General features: G+C 39.8%; 1 protein-coding gene across 1 annotated transcript; it reads right to left on the bottom strand.

Annotated features, from left to right (window-relative positions):
* Positions 1-3,459: 3,459 nt before the first annotated feature.
* On the bottom strand, positions 3,460-27,106 carry RPA1 (replication protein A1). The gene is made up of 17 exons (XM_068910164.1): positions 26,967-27,106; positions 26,626-26,673; positions 26,272-26,350; positions 25,606-25,714; positions 24,711-24,799; positions 19,842-19,928; positions 18,469-18,601; positions 17,667-17,769; positions 16,470-16,538; positions 16,134-16,326; positions 14,872-15,011; positions 13,063-13,211; positions 10,945-11,077; positions 9,720-9,896; positions 8,310-8,417; positions 4,861-4,947; positions 3,460-4,483 (listed from the first exon to the last, which is right to left on the bottom strand). The coding sequence occupies exons 1-17, from the start codon at positions 26,997-26,999 to the stop codon at positions 4,376-4,378; spliced, it is 1,845 nt and encodes a 614-aa protein (XP_068766265.1). The 5' UTR covers positions 27,000-27,106; the 3' UTR covers positions 3,460-4,375.
* Positions 27,107-27,141: the final 35 nt, after the last annotated feature.

Raw genomic sequence — 27,141 nt, 5'->3', positions numbered from 1 at the left:
GACACCTAAGTACTCAAATAAAATACGAGGAAAAATGCATAACAGTCCTTGCCAAAAACCCATCTGGTGATTCAAACCACTTTGTGTGTATATATATATATATATATAAAAATATACACACATACATACATATATATAATATAAATGAAATAAGAACGTAAGCATGAAAAACAGACTAAAAAACTGAGACAAGGTCTCCAGGCCTCTTGCATCTTCACAGCTGATATATTAAATAGCATTTCCACTCCCTGTAATAAGATTGGTGATATTTACTGCACCGCTAATGTATTTATAATGCATAATACGTTGCAGACCACTGCTTTCTGCAACTACAGGCTTTCAGAGTAGACAGACAAGTTGCTCTGTTAGAATTGAGGGAAAGCTCCCAAAGTCCGATCCAAGTCACATTTTCATGAACTTCTTACATGGTCATGGAGTAACGTTCCTATCTGAACCACTTCGGCAGTCAAACAGCTGTCTTGGACAGGGTGTCTCCGAAAGGAGCCCTCCTCCACCAGCCAGGGACCGACCGTGGTGAGGAAGCAGCAGCAGGGGTGGCTGATTGTCTCCAAAGCTGCTAGTTCAAGGGCCAGAAAAGAAGAAAGGGAAAGGAGAGGAGAGGAAAGATGACCAAACAGCACATGGAAGAAAAGTACATCTTCCTCCCCCCCTCAAGATGTTATGCTGTATCTCGGGCAACAAATGCAAATACCACGGAGTATTAAGAATCAAAACATCAGACTCATCAACTTACACTCTCACACCCATCACACTAAAAGGACAATCCGATCATGCGGGAACACGGAAGCCCACACACACACACTCATCCAAGCTGCCAGGCAGAGCAAAAGCACACAACTACCCAAAACACGCGCAGCCGTCTTCTCATCAGGGCAAGCAGTCCACTTCTATATTAAAAAAAAAAACAAACCACACCAAAAAAAACCTCCCTTAAACTATACCACTGCTCAACGCTTTATCCTGGGGGGGGGGGGGGGGCCTCTTAAAAATGAGATCTGACTCAAGTTCAATCCCCCCTCCAGAGACTGGTGAGGGTCACTAACAATTGTTTAAGATTGATGTACAGCCAAAACATAGTTAAATCATAACTGCAGAAATTAACACAAACGGCAAACTACCTGAACATGGCACGATGTCAGACCATGCTCCAAATCTTTTCTCAGCCACCCAGAACTTGATGTTCTCCTGTAATTGCCCTTGTACCTGACTGTTCAGAATCAGCAGCCTCCCAGCGCTGCCTTCCCTTTGTGAATTTTATTTAAAGCAAAACATTAGCAGCCACAGGAATCTTCACCTCACAAAGATCTAGTTAGGAGGTATTCCAGCAGCCTCTCAATTTAGCAAATATATATCAGTCATCCTGCTCAGATAATAGTTGAAGCCATTCAGCAATAACCTGGACAGTAGCAAGGGGAGATTTATGATGAAGAGAAGGAAAAGACAGGCTTGTTTGCCCATAATCCCAATTAACATTGTGAGCCTACTTATTTGACTCTGCCAATTAAGAGGGAAAAAAAGCTCAGAGCTTTCTGAAGAAGCCTGTTTTCCGTTGCCCCATGTCAGCATGTGCAGCAACCCACCAGGGTTTGCATAACCGTGGCTACTTGGCAATGAATTGGGGAGGACAGAACAAAGGTGCCTCCACAGCTTTTCTGCCCTCGCGACCTAGCTAGAAGGCTGCGCAGAACCTCACTGACAGGACTGGATACTTTCTTTTGCCTGTCAAATTATTTATTAACAGATTATCTTCAACAGTTTGTTCTGTGATCAGGAGAAGTAAGTGAGATAGTCATATATATATATAAGTATATATGAATATGAATGAGGGAAATCATATCCCCCCCCTCAGGTTTCATTTTGCTAAATTAGCTCTTCCAGGCCCCTCCTAAAAAAAAAAAAAAAAAAAAAAAACACACTTTAATCTCCTACTCAGCTTTGAGTCCTCCTCTATACTTACCCCAGCTGAGATTTTTTGCCTCTATATGGAGCAGACCAGAATTGTACATAGCATTCGGGATGAGATCTCACCAGAGTCTTATATAATGCTATCATACTTGTATAGCTATACTAGAAATACCTTGCCTTACATAGCTTGATGTCTTATCACATACTGACTGATTAAAGCATGCTTAAAACCCTTCTATTTTTCAATCACTAATGAGCAACCACTTCACAGCAGACTTTTTTTATTTGTTCTCAAGTAAAGGACTTTTTACATCAACCATTTAAGTTCATTTTTTTGCTCCAGTCCTCAAGGTCATTCAGCTCTTCCTGCAGAAGACCTTAATCCTCTCGAGTATTGATACCTTCCATCTCTAGAGCTCTGGACGACGGCAGAGCAAACCCAGCGATACGCATGCACAGCAACTCCCTCTGGGAGAATGAGCCGCCCCAGTAGAGAGGCAGGTGCGCTACTTAGTCTCATAAAGCTGCAATGCCAGCAAATACATGCTAGCACAAATGCCCATAAAACTTTCTAGTGTAGACGTGGCCTGAGAATTAAGAAATAGCCTCCAGGAACGTTTTGCATTACTACTTGCTATCAGTCCCCTCAAACTGGGAAGGGGGGACAGAAGGGAGGAGCAGAGCTAAAAGACTGGTTAGCAGAGTGGAAAGATAGATTATCGCTGCTAACCTACCATTTGTCAATCCAGAACCACGCTGAAGACTGCAATTTTCTAGTCAACGCTTTATAAGCAAGGTCAGAGGGAACAAACACTTCAATAAAAAATTCAAGGCATCAGCAGAAGAACCCAGTCATGATCCTCAGAATCCAAAAAGAGGAAGGGGTTGTTTGTGCAACTAATGGGCCCAGAATAACGTCTTTCATGTCCATCAATGGAAATGGCATTTGCAGTTCTTCAGCATAAAACCTTAAGATGATAAACAGGACGTCACAGGAAATAAAGGGAAGCAAATGAATACACGAAGAAACACAGCTCTACAGTGCAAAATAAATAAATAAAGATCACTCTTGCTACCAGAGACCAACTGCAGTACTGCCTGGATGCTTGGAGCTGTGCAGCAAATGCCAAGCTGTGAGCTGCAGACAGGGAACACATAATTAATGTGATTAGGAGCACACAGAGCCAGCATGCTCTGCTGACTGAAAAGCCCAGTAGCATAATTACTGTTTTCTGTACTAGCTCTATGTCTGAACAAATCTCAAAGCCTGGTTAGTTTTAGACTGCTGTGTAAACGTCAATAAAAATCCCAGAAGTGCCAGCTCATCAGCATTCTCAGGCACAGAAATGGTGAAAATATCACTGCATTTCCATGCTGTTAACATCAGGCAAAGAAGTCTCCATTCTGCAGTCTAACCTTAGAGTTTGTAATAAGGTAACATCTCCCCCAAGTGAATGCTTATTATGAAAGCTAATTAATTGCTTTCCAGTAATGAGAAGTCTTTGGTGTTCAAAGAAAGTAAAAATCACTACATAGGAATTAAACACTGTTTATTGAAACAAAGCTCCCCCCACTTAAAGACCTGTTTCCGATTAACATCATTACAAATAAAACCAAAGAAACTGAACATACAAACATACAAAGTACGTATAGGCATGAAATATGTGCTAAAAATCAATCAAAAACATAGTATTAATTGAAGTGCAAACTAAAGCAATGCTTTGTAGTTGCCTAGATTTCCCTGGGGGATGGAGAGTCAATGCTTATCTGCCTTCCTCAGAAGAGACAATTTTGATTAATATCAGACCCATCTGACTCGGTCTATTAAACCCTGAAGGAAGGATATTCTTCAGATATATGAGATATGTCTTTGATTAATAATTCTACCATATTGCCATTCCAAGCATTAACAACTGCATGGCACCTGTGGAAAGAGAAAGCCTTTGAATTCTAGGGAAGAGAGCTAACTTGCGCTAATAGACCTGTTCTCCTTAGTCCTTATCTGAAAGCTGTATGACAGTCTTCCTCCTCTCCTTTGCTGAACAAGTCAAAGTGCCAAGGTTGTCACTACTTTCTTGCAAAGAAGACACAATGGTTATATAATTTAGCTTTACATATACCAAGGAAGCAAAGTTACTTCAGACATTCTGAATGCTTTGTGTAAAGATACCGGTAATCTATCTAGAAGAGTCTCTTTAGCACTGTCATAGTTTAATAAACCACAATAGTCTACAATATCGTGGCCGTTTGAGTGCAGTCTTACCTACCAGTGGCATATCTTCAGAGAAATGCATTAAATCACTCAGTCCACTACACCGGACTACCATGTACAGTGTAACTAATGCCAAATTGTCTCACACAGGGTGGGGAGAAATCAATTTAACATTATCTCTTTGAGTTTTTCCTGGAAGTGGAAGCTTTGGCTTCAGATCCATCAGCACCAGCCCTCTCATCCGAGCTGAGCATTTTTCCTGATGCTTGTGATCAACCTCTTGCTGTATTCTCTGTAGTTCACGGGTTTGACATCTAGTGCTGTAGCCTTAATGCGAGATTCATCCTTCGAAAGAGAAAAAGAGCATGTAAAAAAAGAAAGCTCTGTGCTCCAGGCATTCGGTTCTAACCTTCTTTTGCCCCAGTATCTCATTGCTCTTGGTACCAGGGTTACCGGAGAGTGCAGGTTTTTGACTCCTAAAGCAACTACACTGTCTTCACTTGGAACGCATCAGGTTTGATGAACCTGAGAGGGAGCAGTGTTACAGGACAGTGGATCCCTCCTTTAGTGCTCCAGTGCTGAAGATGGACAGTACTTGCTGTGAGCAAGTATCTTCAGAAACTTCTCCCCACAAACATGAGAGGAAGAAGGTGTTTCCTACAGAAACAAGTCTAACCATGCAAGCCACACGCTGTGTTATTTGCTTTTTGGGGGATACTTACATTGTAAGTCTCCAGTTTGACTCGGATCCTGAACTCATATGTGTTGAAGTTTGCATTTTGGAACACCTCCTCAAATGCCTGCTCGTTCTGTGAGAAGGACAAAGACAGACATCAGCTGCGGACACTCCAAGCTTCTGGTAGTACCACAAACTTTCATAAAAGTTCATCTTTTGTAGATGTTGACAAAATGTTGCAACTAACTGGATCGCACTGGCAGAGCTGAATCTTCCATCAAGCTTTAGATGCCAAAACCGTAACTTACAGTTTAAGAGAAAGTTTAATTCAAGTTAAGAAAAAAAAAAAAACAAAACAAACTCATTTTAGCTGGCTAAAAGAAATAGCCCACAGTTGCACAGAGTCTGCAACTGAATAAACAGAACAAAAATAGTACAAGTCTGCATGAGATTCTCTCATACTGCTTAATTGGTTATTTCTGATGTTCTTTTATGACCGCAAACACTAACAGAGTTAACCATTTCCCTATGAACAGTGTATTAGATATTCAGCTTCTGTGCCTATCCATCAAGGATATATGTATCCTTCACATCCTGACACAGACCTATGTATGAGGATGCTTTGTAAGAAAGCAACTGCAGGTTTTGAACGAGCTTTTACATCCATCAGAAGAGGCCATATCCAATCGATAAGGCAAACTACTTCTAATTAGCATATGAATACTAAACATTATCCTATATTTATTATAGACATTACTTTGCCGCATGTCATTTCTCAAGAACAGCAGAAAAAAGTGAAATCAGACAAGCTGTGGAAACTGGGGAAAATAAGTTTATTTCTGTAGAAATTGTAAAAACATCTGCCGACATTCCACAGAAATCGCACAGCCCCATGATGATACAGACTAGTAAGTTCTAATGCATATATCCACCAACTGCACTTGACTTTGGATTAGTCAGTCCAGAAGCAGATAGAGTATCTGATCTGGAGTTGAAATTTCCCTCAACTTCAAAGTGTTGCATCTGTCATTCTTAACGTGAGCAGCACTATTTTACGCTATATGGTGATTCTTCGAGGTCTAGAAAGGCACAACAAAGAAGGCGAGCAGGAGTAGCTAGTTTTCCCCACAGACTGCAAAATTTAGGCATATCCTTTCTGAATATTAAAAACCCCTTCTTCTGACCATCACATAGATTAGAGGATTAAAAAAAAAAACAAAAACAAAACAAAAAACCCACCACCTTACTTTTACAAAGTCTTTGGCTTCTCTTCTCAGCTCTACCACAAACCACGCTAACCTTTAGTGAGTGAAAAATGCTGTTAGCAGACTAGCCACTGCTATTCTACATTTCCTCCAAGTTTTGCTAATAGGTATGACAGAGAAGTAGTGAAAAACCTTGCATATGCATCTACATTTAGTAAGTCCATGTACAGTCAATGACCTTAATACACACTGTAAGCAGTGGAAAGATTTCTGTCAACTACGCAGGACACTGCATCAGGTCTTTAGAGGAAAAATACTAAGACAAGTTTACTAAAAATGTATCAAGTACTATATTTTTAAAGGCTCATAAAATTATCAAATCAAAAATGATTTATTCCGGAACATAAAGCATTCCTGCTCAAGGGCTCATTCTATGTTGGGTTTTGTTTTCTACCTCTAGCCATTTCCACGAGCCAACTCTTCAAAAGACATTACAAGTTTGTATTCTTACATAGGAACTGCTGTCTCTCCTTCCCCATCCAGCTCCCTTCAGCTTTAAAAATGACTAAGAAATTTTGTTTGAACTCTAGCAGAGACTAAGCGCGTCTGAAGAAAGAAAATATTGACAAATTAAGAATGTCTGAAAATGGAAATTTAATTTAAAAGTGCAAGCACATCTAATTAGAATGCCCTAGCAATACATCTTCCAGCAGAGCAGAGGTGTCCAGCCTTCACGATATCACACAAACTTTTAGAAACCATGAACCACAAGCTTTATATCATTTACCTCAGAGAGCCAAAGTAGAGGAAATTTCCAAAGTCATTCCTGTCCGTAAATTATAGAAAAACTAACCCTGCTTTGCAGGAATGGATGAGGTCTACAACAGTGCCTCAGGGCAGCCAGGATTACACACTCAGCAATCCCTCCCAGTTCATTTCCTCCCGCAGCCAAGGAATAAGATTACCAACAACTGCTGTATCCACAGAGCCCTGGTATCAGCCATACTGTAGCCTTGGCCTGGGAACACAGCAAGTGCTCTCGACCAATGCTCATATACCACTCAAGAACTTATTATGCTATAATTAAAAACCACATATTTTATGTAGCTGACAACTAAAAGGAAAAGATTATTTTGGTGGGAGGAAAGAAAAATGTAGCAGAGAAGCCTATAGACACAGAGGGAAGAAAATACTGTTGGTTACTCTTTAATGGCTTACAACTACCTCAAAAACTCTTCTAATCTGGCAGACAAAGATTATTCAAGTAACTCCACAAATGACCTATTTTAAAAGTCATAATTTTTGGCCCACAAAGTTTGATATTTAGCAAAATGAAAAAACGAGCCTGAGAAGTGGGCTAACGCACATTAGTTCAAAAAGCTTCCTGCCTACTTACAAAGATACATACAAAGCGTTCTGGAACTTTTTGGTTTTGTAAACAAGTTTTTGGAACATATTTTAAATAATATTGCTAGCATGCACGGGTAAAACATTGTTTGTAGATTCTTTCAATCTAGGTATAACAATTAAACAGCCTGTCCTTTCTACTGCGCTCAGCATGTACTAAGTTGTCAGCCCTCTAAGGGCTGTAGCACTAACCACAACTAAGCAGCTGTCTTTCAAGGTCCAGGTGATAAGGGCAGGCTGATTTTCAGCTTTTAACAGCCAAAAGAGCTCAGAGGTAGACAGACTGACTGTGGGAGCAAACTACGGGGGAAACCAGGCAAATCTCTCCGTTCTCCAGGCAGATGGCCTGTGGAAAATAATCCTGAGGAGAGTAAACAAGTCCCTGCCAAGAACTTCAGAGTAGGGAGAAGCACTGATTTGTGATCTTGTAAAAAATACTGAAGTCCAACATCTGGAGGACAACCTTTGACTGAAAGGCTTGAGTTAACCCATCAGCTCAGAGCATAGGAAAGATCAAGTTCTTGCCAAATGCAGCAGAATATCCCTTTCATGTGCCCCTTTTGTATTTGTTTTAACAAAGCTGTTAACTTCCACAACAGCTACATGGACATAACCCAATGTCTTGCCCTCTCTGTTGACTTAAGAGTGCTACACATGTGCACACAGGGATGAGACTGTGCTCCTTGCAGGATCAGCACTAATGTACCACACACACACACCTTATATCTTTCTCCAAGCTGCCTTTGAAATTAACACTACAAGAACACCTTCTTAACAGGGAGGTGAGAAAAAGCAAGAAATTTGAGGGCAGCCAAACAAGATGGGTGAAGCATAGTTCAAGTTCTAAACATTTGCTAAAAAAAGTAATAAGCTGATGGACTACCTTTTCTTTCAGCTCTCCAAGGAAAGCAGCATTTTGCCCAAGAATGAATTCTGCTGACTCTTGGAAGCAAGTCACCCACTGATACTCCAGACAGTCTGCAATGGTTATCTAAAAGAAAAAAAAAAGAAAAGAAAAGAAAAGAAGAGTAATATGCAACTGGATGAACTAAACTTTTTTGAAGAAAGGCAATGAAAAAGAGAAATGCATTTTACAGCTGAAGAGAGTTTTACATTTCAAGCAACTATCAGAGCCCAAAGCTCCGTAGGTACTTTCTTCACCGAGAGTGGAAGGCAACAGCTCTTTTTATAGCTGCACAGAATGCCATAGTAATTTAAAGCAAGTTAATATTGACAGTACATTATAAATTGAGTCACAGAGAAAGGCCAACAAGATGATAGTGGTACACACTGTGATGGAGGTTCAGCTCTGTTCTGCCATCACTGATGAGCTGTGAGCAAGAATAAGCAACCCAAAATGGCAATAATCAAGGGTAACACCAGCAAAACTGCAACCTGCATTTACTCAGTACATACATGAGAACTTGAACATAACACCATACGCTTTTTAGGCTATGAGGAGACTGTCCAAACATCCAAGGGCAAGAAAGAGCAGTAAAAAGATGAAATGCCAGCTTCATGCATTCCCTGGCCACTTTGACAATTAGCGATAGGAAAATAGGAGAAAAGCTGTTCCTATGGCTGTACCCTCAGTATCCCCTTTATATTCCACATAGCAGAATCATTCTCAAAGTAGCTCATGTATTCCTAGAAGTTATCTGCTCGAAATTATTCAGAAGCATTGTGTGTTTTAGTGCGATTGCAGGGATAGCTCCCTTCTCTCTGCATGCCCACCTGGCATAGCATTTCTAAGACACAAATGCAACTCTAATTTATAATGTAAAATAGAGAAAGGTTCAATGCTCATGGTGTAAGCAAGCATCACAGTAACAATCCTCAGATAGTTTTCTGAAGCAGCTCCATTAATGCATGAGACAGAACAATACCTACAAAAGAATGTACTAAATATAGGTAGCAGCTGTAAAAGTGCAATTACTGCTCTCCAGAAATGCCATTTTACTTCAGTTTATCTTCACTACTGAAGAGGCGTAGGCCATCTGTACTCTGCACTACATAGTACACTTGGAAACCAGAATCAACTGAGCTAGCATCAACTTTTTGGCAAAGAGCAAAGCTTTTAATTGGAGCACTAGGAAAACAAACTGCTAATCAGCTCAATGAAACATTCCTCACTCAGGTACAGCACACAAGCCATTTAAATATCCTCTAATCCACAGGCACCATAGATAGATGAAAAGCACTAACATCCCATTCTCTCAAAAGGGTTTTTTTTTTTTTAAACTGTACAAGGAAAGCAGTTAGAAACATTCTCTCCTCTAACCCATCTACTTACCAGAAGCATCATGCGGTACTTGAAGGTGGGGAATTCACGATCACATTTTTCACAACGGTACAGTCCATTTTGTTGGTCTATCACTTTCTTATTGCAATCCTGAGAGGGACATGCCTGGTACATGCAGTTCTCTTTGCGCAGATGTACCACTGTGCCCACACAGCTAAAATAATCCGCCTAGGAGGGTGAGCGTGCAACATTAGCCTCAAAATACTCAATGTTTTCTAATTCTGAACTAACTACAAAAGCATGGTATCCATATTTGGATGTTTAAGATCAAAAGGCTTGACAGATATGCATTATTGGGAAACTGTAAATCAACCCTTCTGCTGCAATCATTTTCAGGCTTCCATTATGTTAAATAAAGCCCTTATAGCAAGGTTATTTTGTGTTTCTATTGAGGGAAATTCCAATAGCTAGGTTTTCTTCAGATAAAGCATATTTGCTTCTCCATTGTGTCTGTTCAAATCTCTACTTTTTCCACAGGATTAAGATTCTGCACTTTCCTATGCTTCTTTTGGGAGTCAGTACAAAAAACTGAAAGCCTACTGTGTAGTATTACAGATAAGCATTTGGTTAAACTATAGCCCACAGAACAAAATACCCATTCATCACACAAAAATAATCATCCTAATGGTTTCAGATCACGGTCAAGTCTTTCGACAGATAAAGAGAGGTTGCTTAAGAAGAAGCATATGCAAGAAATGTCATGTAAAATAGCTGAATTACAGGTGAGGTTTCCTCTTTAACTAGAAGTTCTTAAGAATCCTGAATGGCTTAGCACTTCTCAAGTTTGAAATAAATAAATAATAATAGAAAAACCAAGATGCAGTATAAGCCTAGACACTGGACCGGAATGCCAGACACCTGGGTCTTATTCCTAGCTTTTCTGTTGACCAACTGGGTGCCCATGAAAACCACTTCCTCTTAATGCACCTGTTTCTCCTATAACACTTTGTGCTATTTATATAAACAGCTTTGGGATGGACTATTTACACAAGACTCGGATCTCCCGGCAAACTTACTATCATGTTGTGATATATGCAACAAACCTGAATTCAAGTTTTTAGAACAGTTTATTTAACTGCATAAATTCTGAAAGAATAAGCACGTATTGCTCAACAAGTGGACTATCCCAATGAGCAGAACACCTGCATGATATCTAGCTCCACCCTGGCCCCCAACTAGACAGAACATGGGCTTAGATCCAGTTGCCCTGCTTTACCTTATCTCCTTGTCCCAAGTTCTCAGATTTGGCTTCAAACAGAGTTTTCCAGTTGGTATTTCCCCCAGTTGCAGGTCCACCCCTCACATCAGAGATTGAGGCACATTCCAAAAGCTGCCCCTCAGAGTCAAACCTGGAAGCACAAAGATGCACTTCTGTTTTTGGATAGCAGACCACACAGACTTATCAAAAGCTTACGTTTAGTTTCATATACTTAATAAAAGAGGGATTTAAAAAAAAAAACAACCCAACGATCGCAAAGGAAACAGTTACAGAACAAACAAAAATAGCACTTCAGAATAAGTTAATACTCTGGCTTAATTAGTATAGTATATTATAAACTCACAAAAGGAGGACAGCTTTGTTCTATATAACTGCAATCTGTTTGCCAGCTAGTGGTCAAATCATGCACTGCACGCTTCTTAAAGGCGGTCAGATAACAAGATTTAAGGGCATCAAGATATTTTCATAAATAAAATTAAATTACACGGTACTATTATCTTTGCAGCAGCTTTGGAAGAAAAGCAAACAGCATCGAACAGATTATGTTTTCTATTTTAAAATAGGAAAGCACTGCTTTTCAGCAAAGGTTGTACTAGCATCCCATCCAGGTGGCTTCATGTTTTCTAGAAAACAGGGCTTTTTCTTGAACCTTTACAGAGACAACTGCCTTTAAAAGAACTGTTTCCACCTGGGTGTAGTAACATGACCAGCAGTTGAATTACATCTTGCCCAATTTTGGGCAGAAGCTCAGCAGAAAGACTGATTGTTTTAACCTGCACCATATTATTATATATTTTATATATAGCACTACACTGTTTTCCAGTAAAACTCCATTTCAGCCGTCACGGCTCAAATATGCATCTTCTCATGTCAGTCCCACCTCACACAAAGAAGAGTAACACTCTAGGAGTATTAAAATAAGATACAAGAACCAGAGGCTGAATTACCATGCTATTTACCCCACTTACAATTTCAGATTATGTTAGGAGAAGGATGATGAAAAACTCAGTTCACTGACATGTCAAGACTGCTGAACAAGTGGCATCGATAGGCTTGAGAAGTGGCTATGCTCAGCCATCTTCTGGTCGAGAATTATCAGGTATTTGTTCAAATTTGATGCCCTTTCAGAACAGAACCAGAAAGCCAGAATCTTAGATTACAGATATTTTCCCTGCAGTCTTACAGAAAAAACACAGAGCACTTGAACATTTTTTCCTCTCTTCTCTTTTGCTTCTCATCAAACAGTTTTTCAGTTCTTTTGGGAGGACATACCATTTTGTCATCATGCACTGCAATAGCCTGTGGGTTAGCAATATGGGTGCATGTGTACACCAACAGGACTCAAAACCTGAACTTAATGAAAACGTCACAGTAATAGCCAAGCCACAATCAATTTTTTGTTCAACAACCCTCTTCAGCATGGAAGGGCTGACTAGCTGTCAAACAGAGAACGCCAACACAAGTATTTTATCCATATTTGGGGGATCTAGGCAGAACCTAAAAGCAGGATTCATGAAACCTAATGCTTCAGGCACTGCACCCTATTAGCACATACACCACATCCCACCATATTAGTCCTGAGAGCAGACTATTCAGCAACTTCCTACGCTAGAAGCAACAACAAGCCACTGTGAAGTTACTTTGTTTTGCTGACAAAGATAAAAGCATTATTTGCTATCTGAAGAATATCAGATAAGAAGCAGAGACTGTAAGAAGGCAACATAGTCCTCCAGTCCATACCAACAGAGCACAGATCAGATTCTCAGATTCCACGCAACAAAAAAGCCTATGAAAAAATATTGTTCTCTCAGCTAACACCTCAGAGTTAGTCAAAAGCCTGATTTCATGCTGCCTTCCAAAGCTCTGGGTCAGCATACACTACTCCTACTCCAATTCTTCAAGATCTGTCACGGAATTACAAGTTTGTGAACTGAACAGCTTAGGAAGGAAAAAAAGACAGCCTTTCAGTCCCTACTGCTTTTGAGAAAGAAAAGTTTCTGTAACCCTAGAATCCATATCCTCTGCTCCCTTTTTTCAGTACTCTACAGACTGCTCAAGTACAGAAAAAGAGAGATTCCACAGCAGGCTGAAACGAATCGACACAAAGAGTCATACCATCCTCGGAGCTTAAACGCCTCTGGGCTATCAGGGTTGATGACAACTGTGCTCGAGGACAGGACAGACAGGCTTCTACCACCGAAATCAGAGACTCTGGCTCCTTTGATGGCTATCACAGGTTGTCTAGAACCATCAAATTTTTCAGCCTGCATGTGTGAAAAGACAGAAAACATTAGTGACACAATATAGTAACAGGTATTGAACTTGTTGTCACAATTCACAGCTCACGACAAGAGAACAAGCCTAAACCAATCTATTTTACTTTATTTAGGAGGTATGGTTTTAAACTGTATCATTAGGAGTTTAAGAGGAGGCTTTGGAAAAAAAACAGAAAATCCTTACATCTTGATACAGAGGGGCTGCAGACCACTGGTTTGGAAAGAAAGGATTGGTCCTCTCCATCAGGAGTTTTATATTAGCATTTTAGAAAGAGGGCTGGGTCTAGACAATGGAGATTTCTCCAAACAGGAGAAATTTAGTTAGAGAAGACTTTTCAGAAGATGAAACCACTCACTCACTTGGCTTGACTGAGCCGAGGATGCCTCCTCTACAACTGTTTACCAAATAAGAAGTCTAGATACGCTGACAAAAACTTTTTCTTGTCATTCCACTCTCTGTTTCTAATCTCATAAAGCTGCTTTAAGGCTGTTCAGTTGCCATCAGTTTGTTATCTGAGTAAAGTCACACTACCAAACAAAGAACCTCTTGGTACTAAGAGAGGTTTTGAAAGGTATAGTTTTTCTGGATCCCATACCACTTAGGAAGCAAGGAGAGGATCATGCACTTAATCACAAGTGAGTGGGAGGGGTAGCATACTGTTTGTTGTATCGATGAGATGTATAAAAAACACACAATGTATCTGAGCAATTAAGGCAATGACTGCTATTGGGGAGATATGGAGTCTAACCCTAACTGTGCCAGTTGCAAGTCATGTGGCCTTAAGTAAGTCACTTCCTTTCAACACTTGTAATTACCTCTATTCTTCAAGTAAGGAAACAGATTTAACCTTATAAAACGCAGGTCCCTGATCGCTCTTTAGAGGATTAAACCAAAAATCGACTGCCCAGTAATCTCTCCTATAACAGGATGCATCAGCCTCAAAACTTTGCAATACTGAAGTTTAATTTACTCTATTTACATCAGCAGATATTTAACAGTGTTTAGCTACCTCCAATATCTGTGCACTTGATGATCACTTAGCCATAAAGCATCACTGTCAAACTGGCAGGGTTACTCTCACTTTACAGACCGGAGCATAAATACCTAAGCATCTACAATATAGTTGGAAAACAAAGTAGTTTGTTAAAAGGATAAAGGAGCAGTTTACTGCAACTATTCAACCTCTCAGCTCCAAGTCTGACGTTTACACTCCTCCTAATTTAAGATATGGCCTCTCAGCCCCCTAGGTAAGCAGCAGCTTATACGGGGTAAACAAATACCCCATGCTATGAATAAAATTAATCTAAAACGAGACAGCTGTAGCCATCGGGCTTTTCCATAATCAAGCTACAAGTCATATCCTTTTCTAAATCAGAGGTCTGTTATCTTCAGTCTTTGGGCTTGAGACGATGTCTGCAGTTGTTCAGAACGCATTAGTCAGATCTTGTCAGCAGTTTGTCAGAGTAAGGTTAAGAATATCGCACCTGAACGAAACCAGACAGTCTTTCACCTTCTCCTCTCTGCCCCCGATTCCTCAAACACCTAGGATTCTGTCTCTGTGCTATGCCCATCTCAGATCGTACAGCGCATTCATTTCTTCACTCTACGTAAGGGAACGGTTTTTTAAAAGCAGGTAAGAGTACATACCTCCACTCCCCATAACGTAGCTGTCACCAGCTTCCCAGATGTATCCATCAGGTGCACATTCCTCTTTGATACCTCCCTATTGTTAGATTTCACTGTAATTTTAGTGACATCTTCATAGCTCTTACAAATTCCAATTACATCTGAAAAACAGTTACAGTTTAGTTAGAATTGCTCAAGGGTCACAATAGGGGAACATGACTAGAGACTAAAGAGAAGAATTCATTCAGTGTTAGATTTTTATCTTGTAAGATCCTATCTCCCTATTCATATCAAACCTAAGGGGAAACTGAATATATTATGGTAGGAATGCTTTTGGTGGAAGAAAGCTCCACTACAGAACTCATTTTCGCTTTAATTTTGTTGATGAATTCATGAAGATATCCATGAATGCAAGTCTCACCACATTACACAAAATAAAAAATAAAAATAAAAAAATCTAAAAAGTGTCAAGACATTTGTACTACCTTTTCCCACCACGTTCTGCCAAAGGGCTCCAGCCCTGAACCTGCAACACTCCCCTGCTGTTCAAGCACAAGTCTCAGGCAAGGGGTTTCAAAGTGACTATAGTATAAAGAAGCAACTGACTAATGTCTTTACAAGTCTGCGCGTTTGGGAAGCAAGAGCTAGTACAGTCCACCTTGGGCTCCCTAACAATAAACCATTTTCAACACTATAGATCTACCTTTAAAATGCCTAGCTGAATGCCTCTGAATCACGTACATCTTGTGCCTGTGAAACCTGAGAACTCCCGCCCCCATCCAAGCCTCTGATTTTCCGGAGTACTCTGTCCAACAAATTACAGAAAAACAAACCTCCAATACTTCACAAAGCAAGCCAAAACAGTCATGCAACTTGGACTTGAATGTAATGAATTATGCCAAAATCACTAGAGAGATAATTAGATAGTAAAAGAAAGCAAGACCATGGAAGGTATGAAAGGCACACGTGCTGAGCAAGGACATTTTTTCCTTCAGCCCTTTTCTGCAGAAAACAATGATCACAGCACAATAAACAAGTATCATTTGCTGTCTTTAGCTTGAAGCACAAATTTGCAAATAAATCGATATATCCTTTTCTGTTAGCAGAAAAGGATAAAGACATCTTCACAGTAAAATTACACAAGGCATTTTTAAAGGCAACCAGCACTGGATAGCTTCATTCAAGAGGCCACAAAGTGTTGTACGCTCTCTACCTCCCCAGCGTTCAGGACACAAAATAGAGTTCCAAGTTCTACAGCCTCCCATTTCAATATTTCTACTGACCAACAATTGAGTCTTTGGGTGTGTTCTCCAAGTCAGAGATGGATACAAACTCAAACTGAACAGATGGAAGATGCTGGGCATCATCACAGGGCACAACTGAAGTCTCATTAGTGAATGTAATCTCATAGTCATTCTTAACAGCTGTATATTGCTTGTTAGCAGTCTTCAAATTGCCTTTGGTAAAATAATATACCTACAGGAGAAAACAAAGGAACAGAGGATATTATCAGAAGTCAGACAGAGAAAATAGATTGTGTTCACCTTTAAAAATCCTTGCTATGCTTAAGTTCCATAGACTGACACGAGCTAAAAAGAGGAAGTACAATGCTACCATACCTTGTTCAATTCAATGAGTGGAAAGAACTTGTCTGCTTGATCATTGAATGCAGTAGCTCTAATCTCACCCTGCAGAAAAATAGGAGAGCTAGTCAGAACTGAAATTCAGCAGGCAAAAAAAAAAAAAAAAAAAAAAAATCTTTGCAACGTTAAAGTGGCACCAGCTCTACAGACAGACAGAGTGGTCTGTCAGGCTAGCTCCAGGCATCTGAGAAGCAAAACATATCCCCCTTGCATTTGTAGTTATAGCTAGAATGACATATTCTACACCTAACCATTGATTCTCACATTAATTCTCATTAATACATCTAGAGCTCCAAAATGAAATGCAAAAGAATTATTTATCATATATACACTTCTGAACAGATACACCTAAAGCTGATTTAACAGTATTCCATTACGGGGGGGGGGGGAAGTTTCAAATAGGTCATTTGGCTCCACAAACGAACACACATATGTATTGCGATATCTCCTGCTTATGCATGATGTCAAGTCCTAAAGTAATAATTAATAACAATTATAAATTCACTAGATATAAATGCCGTTTTTAAAAAATGTGAATACTGACAGTGTGCAGAGAAAATATATGGCTGACGATAACATGCTGTATTATTAACCTCACATTTTATACTAAATATCATCTTCTAGAACCTTGTTTGTTTTTGCAACTGAAGGCTGTAATTTGATAAGAGGTTTGGGTGACAAACTGCAAGTTTAGTTAGATTAACCAGATACCATTCCCCAAACAAAACACAGGTGAAATTTCCTAGCATTACAATAATTCATACTCTGATTTCCTCATAAAAAGTGAAAGCTTATATTTTGGAGGTGATGCTCCTCTTGCACTTTGTTTTATAATGTGTTATTTAAGCAAGGATGAGACCTCTCTCTCAATCTAAAGGGAACCACAAACCTAATTAGGTTGTCAATTGCCATAAACAACTATATTTTGAAGCTGCAAAAATTTTTAGTCACACGCTTTGATGGAAAGTAATCAGTAATGCCATATATTTAAGACTTCTTTCTCTCTGGATAAGAAGTGAGCTGCTGATGCTCGAGTTAATGAATATGGAAGTATGAATTTCAGCCATAATAAAATACCATTTTCTACAATACACTTTATTTCCTCTATTCTGTCTTTATGAAGGGTTCATCAGCATCCGGCATACATTATCTTTTTCTCAACATAACACTTACACTTTCATCAACTAGCTCTATAGAGAAGAGCTTTCCTTCACCACGGGAGTTGCTCCAGGTGCGGATCTGGCCCTTTTGGGTAACACGGGCACAAATGGTCCACCTGCAAATGTGCAAGAAATTACCACTCTATGTCCTTTTTTCTTAGAAGAGATTGAGCTTATAAACCTTTGGAATTTGAACGACACAATTTAAAAGCCAGAGTTTTTCCGCTGCACCTCAGCAATGCTACCTGCCTTTCTGCAGCTTTCTATTTAATGGCCTAGACCATTAAAAAGGAGAAAGTTATATAGCTGGCTCTGTTGCTGCTTTCTATAAAACATCCAATAGATATAATAGTGAACAATCCTTCTACATAGAAGCAGGCCTCAAATATTTTATTCTTCTCAGGTACATTTCCCCATACAGCAGACTGCTTGTTCTGAAAAGCAGTACTAGAACTCAAGAGCCCAATTATAGGTTTTATATTTAACTTGGGTAAGCAAATCAGCTCGCATAACTTAAAAATGTTATTCACAATAAAATTACATCCTCATGCTTTTAAACAGAACAGTAGGTGAAGTCAATAGCTTATTTAGTTGTTTTGGCATTAAGTCGCCAAAAAAGTTTGCTTTAGGGAAAAAAAAAAATCAGTTGATTTTCAAGTAAAAAAATTAAAAACCCATCAAGTTCAACAAGGTAACTTCACCAAAACAATATAAAGACCAATCTCAGATTGTCAGAGGTTCATACATGAACCAAAATAGGCGGTTGTTCCTCTATGCCTGTGACATTTTGAATAACTAACAAGATTGTAACTCACTTAGATTGGTAAGGGTTCAAGCTGGCAATTGGCACTACTTTGGACTGTGATCCACCTGGTGTCTTCACTGAGCTGGGAACACTCGCTTTACCAAATTGCTTTGAGGGAGCATGGTACTTTGGAGCAGCAGGACCTTTCAAAAACACAAAGCACAAAGAAATTGGGGTGCGGCGGCGGGGAACACAGACAAAAGCCAGGTTAAAACCAACTCACGGTACAAGGTCAGGCACCACAATTCATCTGTAGACGTTTTCCTGCTACACGCTACGGGAAACGGAATAGAAGCCAAGGTTATACTTAAAGGTGGGTAGGTGCTTAAAGCTCCATTCATTGTGCTATGTGGGCACCACATAGAGTTTCTGTAAACTACTTGTTGAAGCACTTCTACTTTGGGTCACAAGTATCTGCACACTTTTGCAGAAGAGAAAATATCAAGATTTTTAGAACACTTACACCAGAAACGGAGACGTCTCCAGGATCAAGCAGTTAAACATGATCTAAGCGGTCAACAGTTGGTTAGCTGTGAACTGATCTAAAATACTGTACATCAAGCTTTGGATCTATAACATTTGGGGAAATGATTAAGGAACGATATCCCAAAAATCAAACCATTTCTTCCCACACGACACTACTGCTAATTCTAAAATTCTAAACATTAATCTTATTCATGTATAAATGTAGAACTTTTATAATCAGATTTAAGAAAAACTGGTTTTCTGTTGTAGTAAACAAATATTAAAGTTTCATTGTTTCAAAAATATTTCTTAAACAGTTTGGGAAAGAATACAAACAAGTTAAAGCCTTACCGAGACCTAACAATTGGGCAGTTTTTTTGCTTAAAAATAAGTCTATACACTGACATTTAAATTGACTGCCTTTTTCAGTATCTCACTATTTAAAAACTTCATCAGAAACTGTATTTATAGATGTACTCTCAAATTAATTTTTGTCCTGTAACACCTAAACTGTTTGGCCTCAATATCTCAACACTGATAACGCACCTTTTGGTCAGCTCCAAACTCTGGCCTACTTGGGTGTCCAAAGAGCAGGGTTTCAAGAATGCAAAAATGCATCAGACTAGATGTTCAGCTTACTCAGCTTTGCAAATGAGTCTTTTCACCAGAGTTCCTCCCTATTTCCCTCCCACTGGGGGGAGGTGGTGCAGGAGAGGGGACAGTTTGGAGGGTTTTTTTTAAAATCCTAAAATGTAAAATAATCTCTTCGGACAATTCATCTTTTCAAGCTATAGGTTAGTTTTTAATATATCGTTTCTCTTGCAACACTGTTACAGAAAGGAACTATTTTAAATTGAAACGGTAGTTTTGTCACTGCACAAAACAGATTCTAGAAGTCCTGCCCAGAATTATTCTTACCTGCTACTGCCAAATTGCCATTCTGCTGCTGTGCTTTGTTGGGTGCAGGGTTTGCTGCTGGAGCTGAAGAACGCTGCTGCCCCTGCCCTGATAATCAAACAGAAAGAGATCATTTAGTACAGTAGAGAGCACAGTAATTAAAATTACCCTTAAGTACTTAAGAAAACAGGGCTAATGTGAAAACAAAATTTAACCCCTGGGACACATACTAAAATTTAAGTGTTATAAGATACAGCAGTAGCAAGTTATCCAGCCAACAATATTAACACGGAGGAATTTCAGTCAGATCTTTCCTCAAGCAACTGCTTTCTACCTTGGAAAGATTCAGGGTTGACAGTTATTTAAAAGGACAGCACTGAAGTAATCTTGACAACTTCTCAGTATTTACAGGCTTCTATTGCTCTGACAGGTAGTTTTGACTACTACTACCACCTAAAAGCTAAAGATAAAAACTGTAGCAGAAGAACCTTAAAATTCAGAGGAGACCAGAAAAATGCACCGGATGAAGTCACATATGAAGTTAAAATATTATGAACATTTTGTCCTTTGTTATTTCTGATATATGAAGACACTTAATGTAAGGATGAGGGGGTCACCTCAGCATTCACCACAGCCTGTCTTAGGACACAAGAGTAAGTTGTGAGTGAGATAATGTCACAGAAGGCACACAGCTGCATGTTTTTGTAGATCCCAAGACTTTTAGTCACCTTATATTGATGACGAGTGAGAAAGAGCAGTGTGACATCTTTAGATAAATGCTACATTAAAAGACTAATCTACAGCCCAATACTTGGATTATTTTACAGAAATCATCATTTTCCTTTCATATTTCGCCTCCAGCTCAGTAAGCGTCCAACGTTTTTGCCTGTCCGGACACAGCTAACTCTTAAGCTACAAACTGCAGGAAGTTCTAGGCCTGAGCAGGCAAAGCCCCACTGATGTGGTGTGGAAGCAGCAAGATAGTCACAGGGAAGGGAAGAAAAGAAGATTAGACTGAGCCCCTAAATATCACAAAGAACAAAAGCATATAATCCCAGAACAGAATGGCAAGAGAGGATGGCACAGAGGTATGTTAAAGAAACTTAGCAATGCAAGGAGCTCCTGCTGCATGCACGTTACCTCTGTAGACTACAGAGGTAACAGTGACCCTCTAGTTATTTTTAATCCAAAACAAGGTCTTCACAGAAAACCAACGTGCTCCTCTAACTTGCCGCAGTAAAGTCGCAACAGTGAACTGATGACAGCCATCTCCCTGGCAACAGGGTGACGTCAAACAATAATGTGTATTTACTGCAGAATCCACTAGATGGAGAAATTAGATTTCACCCTTGCTCATCTGCCTCAGATACTCCGAAGATCCAGTGAGGGTCACTCCTCAACACCCCAAATTCATTTTTTTTTTTATAAGAAGAAAAAAAAAAAAGAGACTGTAAAGAGATTAAGTATGTCTAGAAAGGGGAAGAATTTGCAAGAATAGAAGAACAGGAATGCTCATATGAAACGGTAATAGATTTCCTCGCTACTTTTGTCCCAAGTATTTTTTCCAGTCGGATTTTTAAATAGGAAAATATGTACTTGTGTATTATGAAAGACAAAATCATGCTTTAATGGTTGTCTACCCACAGTCTGGCATTCCTGAACTTATTAAGAACATATTAACACATCTGTGCATGTGTTCTATTACAGAAGTAGCAGAAACTCTCTCCAGTTTTCTTGCTTGAAGGGTTTAGATGCTCCTAAATTATGGGTTTTGGTGGCTGGTAGCCCACAGATCACTTACTGATGGTCCTCAGAAAGCTGGCTCCTCTGTCTGGTTTTCAACTTTTAATTATTTATTAAGCTGAAAAAACATTTGAAATACCTGATAATATTTCTGTTTTGTGTGCGCTGAGTTACTCAGTCCCAAACCTTTGGCCAAAGCCAGTCACATAGCCCACTCTAACCTAATAGCAGTGTAACAGTAGTCTCATGGTTTTAACAGTTTATTACCAACAGGTCCTGCTTCAGTGCTATAGTGACAGAAGACCTGTCTCAGCATTGAGTCGCAGCACGCAGGGAGGAAGAGCAGGAGAGAAAACGCACTTTGAAAGAATGGACACCAAAAGGTGACAGTGGGAAAGGCAGAAAGGAAAAGTTTGATTGAATATAAAAGTATACTAAATATTTCAACACTGAAAGATTAATGACAGAAATTAAACATAAATAACAAGTAATTGTTACAGTGAGAATAAATTCCAACATGAGAGTAATTTGAATGAGATTAATGACAGTAATAACGTTATCGTTTTATTTTCCACTAAGAACCAAACTGCTCAATCTTAATTTTCAATACTATCGGGAAACGCTGCCTGAAAAGTTTTTATAGTGTGTATTAAGAAGATTGTGTCTCTAGCTTCCTTGTTAGGCAGATTAACCACCTAACTGCTCAACTGCAAAGTGGCTAAAAGCTAACTTCTCACTCCTCGAGTCCTACGGTGGTATTACAGTGTAGAAAAGACTACTCTATTCCTAGGTGTAGCAATTTGAGATCTGAGACTAAAAGTAGGACTAATCATTTTAAAAAAAAATCTGAAGTTTGTTCAAGAAAACGGCAAAATGATCTTATGACATTCATTCTGCATTAGCTAAGTTTTAAGTTTTCCTCAAAATATCAACTGTCAACATATAGAAGACCTAAAGAATCGGTAACTTTTAAATAATCCTTTGCCATTGTATAAAGGCCTTTATGACAAATGAGGTAGCCCTGCAGAGCAGAAAGACTGGTTTGGGCATACCTAATCTAAACTATTACTGTCTTTCATAACTGGGACCTTACTTAATACCAAAGCAAAGGGTATGAAGTCCACAGAATAACGTCAGTGTTAAAGTCCAGTATATAGCACAAACTCAGAATCTCTTACCCAGCTAGCTCAAGAGCGCGCTTATTGTGATCATGCACCTGTAACAACGCCATCCCCAAATAACATGTGAATTCAAAAGCTTCAGCACTGAGACCTTTTGAGAGTCTAAATGAAGAACTCTGCCGAAGAACTCTGGTAAAATTATGTAAAGATTATGGCCATTTAAGAATTCCATTCTTTCTTTATCACCTATCAAAGCTACAGGCCGAAAAAGCAAAATCTATCCAGAGAATAATGTCAATAATTAACAAAGACATTTTACCAAAGTCAGGATAATTTTTTTTTAAACCAAAGTTTATACTCTTTAAGATATATTTTCAAATCAGTTTTGTAAGATCTGAGATTCTCAGTTGTTTCTAAGCAACAATATGACAACTGAAAGACACTACAGGTCACAAGAAACTTGCTATTGTGTCACATAAGCAAAGGAAATGGGAGAAAGACACAAAACTGTCTGCTCAATAGCTTTTCTGAAAATTTTGGTCTCTACAGCAACTGTGAGATTAAACCATAAAATCAGAGATGTCACCACATTTCTTAAACAGCAATTAGCTAAGTAACTATCATAGGAACAATGGATTCTTTAGGCTCATTTAACAAACGCCCCTCTAATTCCCCAGGAAAAAGAAAAATTAATGAAGAAAGATGCCTTTGCAACAGTGAAATTTCTACTTCAATTAGTAAAGTAGATTTCTAACCAGAATAGCAGTGTATCTATCATCATTGTTTGTACAAAATATCCTACAGAAAACTGTTGACAATGTGTGGACCCTCAGTAATGAAAATATATTTATTCACTTTCACCAGAAACAGCCAAAACTTATTAGCAAAATAGCTCTTTATGGAGGAATGGCTATTACTTGTATATATGTCAATAATGGAGCTGTTCAAATATCTGCAAGTGCTACTTATCCTCTCCCCTCTTCTAGGAATAAAACTAGAAGAACTGAATATATTCTACAATATTAGTTCAACCTTTGAACATATCTCTGAGGTTAAAAAAAAATATATATATATATATACTTGCCTGCAAAACGATTGCCTGTGAGTAAGTTCAACAAATGAAAATAGAGAACATAATTATTTATGCAACACGATAAAAACAAAAGACTCATGGTCGGTCTAGTTAATGTCCACCCAGCTCTGCATCTTTTTTCAGATGGCAGGGTGGTAGGGTATTACTATAGGTGCTTAGGAAAGTCTGTATGCTGGCAGCGTTTTCATATCGGTATCTCATCCATGTACTTTGGGCAATCTAGTTTCAGTGCTTCCTGAACCCAGTATTCATCCAGAGGATGTACTGTTATGTTTAACAGCCTTTAATGGATTTTTCCTTCACGTCTAATTGCTTTTTGAATCTGTGCCAATTTTTGGCACCCACATCATGTAGCATCGAGTTCCATAATTTAACTATGCAGTGTTTGGGGGTGTGGTACAGCCTTTGTTTTAAAACCACAGTCTGATAATGTAAGAACTAAAGAGCATCAAATGAACACAGAAGAGAGGGAGAGAGTCATCATTCTTTACTCATCCCCTCCAATGCTATCTTACAGTTTCATAGATCGTTATTACATCCTCCTCCTGTTGTTTTCTTTCCAGACCAAAAATCTTAGTCTCTTGGGTTACTCATTATGAAAAGATACAGAACAGCTTCTGCACACTTACTGGAAGTCTAGATGCAGACCACTAATGTATGATAAAAAGCTCTCAATGTTATCACAAACTATAGATACTTCCCAATACCACATACTGAAACTTCAGCCACGGTGAAGAATTTACAAGAATACAAACAAAGTTTATTTTGCGTTACACAGATAAAAAGGACGTTCAAGATCTGGACATCACTGTTGCAGGCATAAGGAAGCGGAACGCATCTGCCTGCACGTTGTTAAATACAACGAAACAGGCAGCTGAAAGACCATCCTAACAGTCTCTTCAGACAAGGTATTTTTCTACAGTAGTTACTTACCTTCATTGTATGGCACCGGATTGCCAATATTCCCACCAACCATATCAGCAGTTTTCAGAACATCTAAATCCATCAGAATAACTACTCTCCTACAAACACAGAGCAGACAGCGATAAAGATTTTCACTCCCTCTGTAAGTCCAACAGACTTTGAACATCCTTTGCATGCAGATAAGAGAAACAACCAGTAGGGGCAGATTTTTGGACAAGAGATCTGGAAAGAAGAGCTCTCCACTGTCAGCTTAACCCACTCACAAGGTACAGGTAGGCTTAAAACAATATTACGTTTCATCAGAGACAGAAGATGACAGGCTGAATGGGCATACAGAAATGGCTTGAAAGAACAGAGTCAGATCTTACGAGAGAGGATACATCCCCTGACTCAAGGGAACGTTATATTGCCTCTACAGAAACATTGAGTAAAAAAGATGCAGCACATCAGTTCCCATTCTCTAACACACTTGCACAGTTTTTAGATTGTCACTTTACCTAAATCACTTGTTAGTTTACAGCATCCTACCTTTCTCTTCTCTCAAAGCTTCATAAAAGAAAGATCAACGACTTTAAGTAACAGGAAAACTTCATCATTTCTTTTCTACAAGAGGTGATTTTAAGTAAATTTTATTTTAGGTTTATTAAAATAACCTCAGTACAATTCTGTGTATTGCAACTGGTTGCCTTCAATTACTTAAACTACTGTATTAGATACATCCGCACCCACTGCCATTACATTCAGTAATTTTTACTTCTGCTATTGCTTGTCTTCTGTATTTTCCTTCCTGTACACTCAAGACCAATTATTTACAGATAATCCCAACTAAAAGCACTTGGCCTCTGCTTAGTCACACAGGATAGAGCACCCACTAGCATTACTGTATCTAAAACAACATGAATACCTTCCATCTTTCAGGCTGTTGACAATGAATCTGTTAATCTGGCAGATACAGTGAGCTGCTAAGCGCTCCTCTTCCACAAGAGAATTCAGCTGTGTTGCTAACATGAACGCTGCAAAAAGTAGAAGAAAAATATTGAAACAACTACCATATGCTGGCCTTAAGAGAGGCTACCATGGTTGGCCACAACTTTTCCAGTCAGTCGACTGGCGTTAATTTAGATCTACAGCTTGCCCTGTTAATTACAGCACAGGAAACAGCGTAACAGCCAACAATTCACCAGCAGTCTGAACGTAAAATAAGGATTTGATCCCTCAACTTAGGAGATTCGATCAGGCAATGATAGTTAGAATGCATTAAAGAAATAAGAAAATGATTAAGCTAAACTACTTCAAAGACACTGTTATGAAAACATCCGCTATAGATTTGTCCTCATGATACCCTGCAGTGAGTTAATTGCCTACAGTTCACAAAAAAATTCCAGAAAAAAAGGATTTTGTCTGAGTATTGAAATGCAGTGGCACAATTCAGAATACAAACGGTCCCTACGTGTCACTTGCTCCTTCAATACTCATTTCATCACTACAAACCTAGATGTTAGACCAGAAACTATGGCAACATTAGCATCTCCACACTTGTAAAAATCTCACTACGGCTTGTCATACTTACAGGAGAGCGTGTTAACACCATCACTCATCAGCACTCGGTAACGCGGTGGCCCATTTCCTGTCGCAATAGCCCGCGTGTTCTGAAGGGAAACACCAGACTGTTAGTCCTCACTGGTTCATTCAGAAACGCTTCAGAAGCAAAGTCACATCTTTAGTGAATGACTCAGTCTATTTAGCTTTCTTCTTGAGCACTGATTCCCAACAGCACAGCTCAAATCACACAAAACCTACTTTACTCAATCACGTTAAGGCTCCTATGCTGAGCAACTTCAGCTGCAGTCTGGCCCTGCTCACAACCCTACAAGGAAGCGCAGGCAGTCACTACTGACAGGACGAAGTAAGGAAGAGTACTCACTATGACTTGCAGCACGGGCTTGGAGATGTTCTCCCCCTGCATTATGGCCTAGAGAGGAGGAAAAAAAGAGACCCTCAGAGAGATGCCACCTCTTCGCTCAGGAGACCCACAGCAGAGGGGGAACCGCTGGGAAACAGCAAAAGTAACGCGCAAGGCCAGCACCGCTGAGCCCGGCCAGGGCCCTCCCCTCAGGACCGGCCCGGCGCGGGGCACCAGGCCCGGCCTCCGCCCCCCACCGCCGCCGCCTCAGGGCCGAGTCCGGCTCTAGGCCTGGCTCCCCTCCGACCAGACCTAGCCCAATGTCCCCCCCACCCCGAGCTGGCCGCGCAGCGACGCCTCACCGCGATGGCGCCCTCGCTCAGTCGCGCGCTCATGGTGCTGCGCCTTGCGCCGCGCTCCGCCGCCGCCACCAAATCCTCCCGCCGCCCCGAGCCTGGCCCCGCTCCTTCCGGCGCGCTCTCCTTCCGTCACCGCGGCGCGCGGGCTCCTCCCCTCCTCCGCGCAGCGGCAGCCGGA

The sequence above is a fragment of the Struthio camelus genome, chromosome 16, assembly GCF_040807025.1.
Source record: "Struthio camelus isolate bStrCam1 chromosome 16, bStrCam1.hap1, whole genome shotgun sequence".
Classification (NCBI taxonomy): domain Eukaryota; kingdom Metazoa; phylum Chordata; class Aves; order Struthioniformes; family Struthionidae; genus Struthio; species Struthio camelus.
This window is presented reverse-complemented; position numbering and strand designations above follow the sequence as displayed.